A 4,748-nucleotide genomic window follows, 5' to 3' on the forward strand; every position below is an offset into this window, starting at 1 on the left:
GGTACATAGAAGACAAATCAACATTAATTTTTATGTTGCATGACTTCTCAGTAACAAGGAAATTTACATTAAATCAAAGCAATCTTATCATCAATGCTAATTCCATTCACCAAGAATCAAAATAACAAATGGAAAGGTACATATACATTTCTTTATTCATCTCCATTACTACTTACATACGTTCAAATTTTGCAATTGCTTACAAAAACAAATAATGTTATATGACAAATACTTGAACAATAACTTTGTAGGTACAAAATGACGAAGGGACAAGAACAATTATAGATTTCTAGTACTTGCTATACCATTATTTGTTATTTCAAATAATGTCATATGAATTTAGCATTATGATCACATTGTATTACCTGATCAACCACAAACTTCAGTTGGATAACTATTTGTCAAGCTTTACATCATTTATTATTGCTAGAGAATTTCATACATTGAAATATTCTTCATGTATGCTATTGTCCACTTACCACTACAAATAATGTAAATTTACATAATGATATGTACAAACTTATAATTTCAATGGTTGTTATAAAACAAAACTAAAATCTTCTCATTTACTTATTACATCATTCCTCTAACATTTTCTAAAAACTCACTCTATCATGTCTACAAAGACTCTATTTTACTATTTTCTCTATCACATATTTGTGCAACTTCAACATTCATGATAAATCAATAAATTGATATTTTACATCTACTACATATTTTAACATTATATTAATGTTCACCCTATCAAAAAAAACTCTCAAAAGTACACTAAATTAACAATTTTACAATCAAATACATCTACAATAGCAAAACAATATCAACATCATCATTGGCAGCAACATGACGTATATGCGTCTCTTATTATTAATAATTAGGTTTTTCAGGTCATCAATGTCTGATTTTTTTGAAAAATACAATTTAAATCTTGCACAACAAACTGACAATAGTTCTGTAAAAAGTGGGCATGTTAATTTAGGGGCAGGAGGATAAGCTCAAGGCAGGACGAGCGAGGAGGTCAACACTCCTGGATATGCTGGATCCAAAGACTTCTGTCATATCCAAATCTCCTTCGACATTCCACTCAAAACAGTGAATGAGCTGAGCCAAAACAAGGTTGATAGTCACGATGGCCATGCCTGCTCCTGGGCATCCTCTCCTTCCTGCTCCAAACGGCAACATATCAAAGAAGTTTTTGTCTCTCACAATATCAACGTTTTTACCCATAAACCTCTCTGGCCTGAATGCCAGAGGATCTTCCCACAAGGATGGATCTCGTCCAATGGCCCAAGCATTGATGATAAGCCTGGTTTTCTCAGGAATGAAGTATCCGCCAACTGTGCAATTTTGTGTGGATTCGTGTGGAAGCAGCAAGGGTACTACTGGATATAGCCTCAACGTCTCCTTCACCACACACTGCACGTACTCCATGCCTGCTAAATCAGACTCACTCACTGTTCTCTCTTTGCCTACCACTGATTCAATTTCCTCTTGCATTTTCTTTGCCACAACAGGGCTTTTGAGAATCGCACTCATTGCCCAAGCTAATGTAGTAGACGTCGTTTCAATTCCAGCCACAAAAATATCCTTCAATGTTTAAACAGTATTGTTAGATCTAAAAATAAATAGAATTATGATTGCAATATCAAGACTCAATTGTGTAGCTTTTGAATCAAATTGATTGATTCATTTTTCGTATAGAATGAATAGTATATAGAATGAGTAGTAGTTCATATGAATTCATCTTTTCATGAAAACAAATGTTTCACTTAACACTCCTTACACTCCTTACACATTTAGGTGATTCTGAAGAGTAAAGCATTAGGCTTAGCATTGGAGCTCCCTCCAAGGTCAAGATTATTTGGTTTTGATTGCCTCTTTAGGCAGCCCAAGTTGTATTGATGAGGGTCTATTTTACATTGCTTGAAAGGTTGTAGGAGACTAGCTCTGTAAAAGACTAAGCTCAGGATCTCTAAATTAAACTAGCTCTGTAAAAGACTAAGCTCAAGATCTCTAAATTAAACTTTTGATTCTGATAAGTAAAAAAGAAACAAAGGGTTAAAAGGCTGTAGGAGACTAGCTCTGTAAAAGACTAAGCTCAAGATCTCTAAATTAAACTTTTGATTCTGATAAGTAAAAAAGAAACAAAGGGTCAAACCCACTAAACTTGTTATCCCATTGATTTGAGTCAAATGGTATGGTGATCACCTGGCTTATGCACACATGTAAATACAATAAGTGCTATTCATTCTTATTAAAAAAATTCATATGAACCGCTATTTCATAGTCTTTCTCTTTATAAAAAATATAAAAGATAGAACTATCAATGAAATTGAATTATGAATAAGAAGTTAATACGTACAAAAACAATGGCTTTAATGTTTTCCTCTGTGATTTCCGTTCCATCGAAGCTCTCCATTTCCAAGAGCACGTCAATGATGTCCTTAGTACCAAGCTGCTGCTCACGTTCCTTGTGGAATTTCCTCCTGCTCTGCCGGTGTTCCTCTAGAACCTTTCTTATCATTTGGTCGATAGAATTGTGTATATTTTTCATGCGCCGCTTCACTCCTTGCAAGTCCAGCGAGTCTAGGTAAGGAATGAAGTCCCCAATATTGGCAGCTCCTACTGTAGCTGCCAACTCTTTAAAAATATTATTTATCTCTTCACCGTGAAAAGAAATTTGGGTACTGGAAAGGATTCGCCACATGACTGCCTGCGCAAACGATGAAAACATGTTGGTGAGATTAACAGGAGTCCTACCCTGCCCAGACATTTCCCACACCGAACGAACAGCCAAAATCATTTCTTCCTCGCGTACACATCTGAAGGACTCGATCCTTTTTCCATTCAGCAATTCTACCACGCACAGCTTCCTCATGTGTCTCCAATAAGGCCCATAAGGAGCAAGTATCAGATCTTTGAAATTATACCCTATGTATTTCCCTGCAGCAGTGACAGGTCGGCTGGCAAAAACCACATCATGGGTTTTCAAGAACTCCTTCGCCATTGCAGAAGAAGAAACCACAACAGTGGGAACAGAACCCAATTTCAGAAACATAATGGGCCCGTATTTCTTACCAAGTTCATGAAGATCACGATGAGGAAGCTTTTTCAGCTGGTTCAGGTTTCCGATAATAGGCCATGGAAACGGTCCAGGGGGCAATCTCAATTTCAATGTATTTTGCCTTTGCACTGCAAATCTATACAAAACCCACAAGAAAACAATGAGTGCACATACTGTAGCTGTCGCAGGAGCATACGTGTCCTCTTTTATCATATTTGTTCCATGCCAAAATACAGGAAACTCTGGGAAAGCCATGTCTAACAAATATACAGAATCCTTTTTCTATCTCAAATATATGTTGGTATGGATGCGGCTAGTCTGGTTCTAAAACGGTTCATTGATTTTTGTATATGTTGGTATGGATGCGGCTAATCTGGTTCTAAAACGGTTCATTGATTTTTGTATTATAGATTTTTTTTTTGGAAAAAGTGAAAAAACGCAAGATCTATAATTTTCAACTAACCTTCCTACTATGACTTTTTTGGAACCAGTTATTTGTTTTCTTCTCAGTGGATACCACACCTTCATAATGAATTTGTTAAAAAAATTATAACTGTGTATAAATTTTTTAACTCCCTTCAAAGAAATCCGTACATGCACATCTTAAAATCGACGATCTCAAATGCAAGGTAAGTATTGGAGGACCATATAAATGATCTCAGCTATTGTAGCGTCAAAATCGAAAACAGTGAGTTGCCAGGGCTCAAAGACTCCCACCTTCGCACGCAGACAACCATTTGTAAGGGAGTAGGTAAGTACATTTGAGAGGCAGACAATCATGTGCCCTGCTGTCGTAAACCTTTGAAATAATGGCAGTAATTCCATAGGATAAACCATGTCCACGTACTATTGGAAGATGAATTACCGACGTTGAATATGGGCGGCTGCCGACAGAATTTCCGTTACGTTTCATATTTGAATATCCTTTATAAAGAGCAAATGGTCTATTTCGTCGGCTGTATAGTCATTGTGCACACTTTGCATGCAATCCTTCTAGCCTAGTTTCAAGGTGACATCTGGCACAAAAATTAGTGAATATGGGAGAGTTACGTCGTTGATGTTATTATGCAAGGAGTGCTATTAAAAGAGATTGCTTGAGTGGCCTTATGTGATTGGACTCTAAATGATTCTGCCTAATGGCTGAAGTGACTTGTATTGATTATTAATTAAATAGTTAATGTTTTAAAAAATGAGTTGGTAATTATATTAATAATTTTTATTCTTAAGTTTTGATAGATTAGAACAAACGAATTGTTTTGTTTTTTAAAACTTTTACTTTGGTTTATAAAATCGTTGAAATTATTGAAGTTTCTATTTTATTATCAGGTGAGTCTTCTGACTAATAGTGGTGACTCAAAGGATGATTTCTGCTTCCAAATAGATGAGCAACTTCTTTCCACGGTATATGGAAACATGATAAATAAATTAGAATGTTCTTGTTTGATTTGATATTCTCTAGATTTTATATTAACCGTCATAAGAGAATTTTTCTTTAATTTTCAGATCAAGGATGGGTTCACTGAAGGTAAGGATATTATTGTGATTGTTATGTGTGCAATGGGAGACCCGTTCCAAGTGAAAATCATCTAGGTTTAGTTGATCCATATGTGGATCATCTAGTTTTAGATCAAAATCGAGATCAAGGTCCAAGAGCCATAGCAGAGGTGAGAGCTTTAGAGAGGAGCAA

At 35.7% G+C, this 4,748-nt stretch overlaps 1 protein-coding gene across 1 annotated transcript; it reads right to left on the reverse strand.

Moving 5' to 3' along the window:
- Positions 1 to 835: 835 nt before the first annotated feature.
- Positions 836 to 3,561, reverse strand: LOC131067163 (cytochrome P450 750A1-like). Its single transcript, XM_058002110.2, has 2 exons — positions 2,360 to 3,561; positions 836 to 1,584 (listed from the first exon to the last, which is right to left on the reverse strand). The coding sequence occupies exons 1-2, from the start codon at positions 3,314 to 3,316 to the stop codon at positions 973 to 975; spliced, it is 1,569 nt and encodes a 522-aa protein (XP_057858093.2). The 5' UTR covers positions 3,317 to 3,561; the 3' UTR covers positions 836 to 972.
- Between the last annotated feature and the right edge of the window lie 1,187 nt (positions 3,562 to 4,748).

The sequence above is a fragment of the Cryptomeria japonica genome, chromosome 10 (genome assembly GCF_030272615.1).
Source record: "Cryptomeria japonica chromosome 10, Sugi_1.0, whole genome shotgun sequence".
NCBI classification, from domain to species: Eukaryota; Viridiplantae; Streptophyta; class Pinopsida; order Cupressales; family Cupressaceae; genus Cryptomeria; species Cryptomeria japonica.

Coding starts and splice junctions, on each gene's coding strand:
- LOC131067163 (XM_058002110.2), bottom strand. CDS start 3,316: ATGGCTTTCCCAGAGTTTCCTGTATTTTGGCATGGAACAAATATGATA. Junction 1,585..2,359: donor ACATTAAAGCCATTGTTTTT/GTACGTATTAAC, acceptor TAAACATTGAAG/GATATTTTTGTGGCTGGAAT.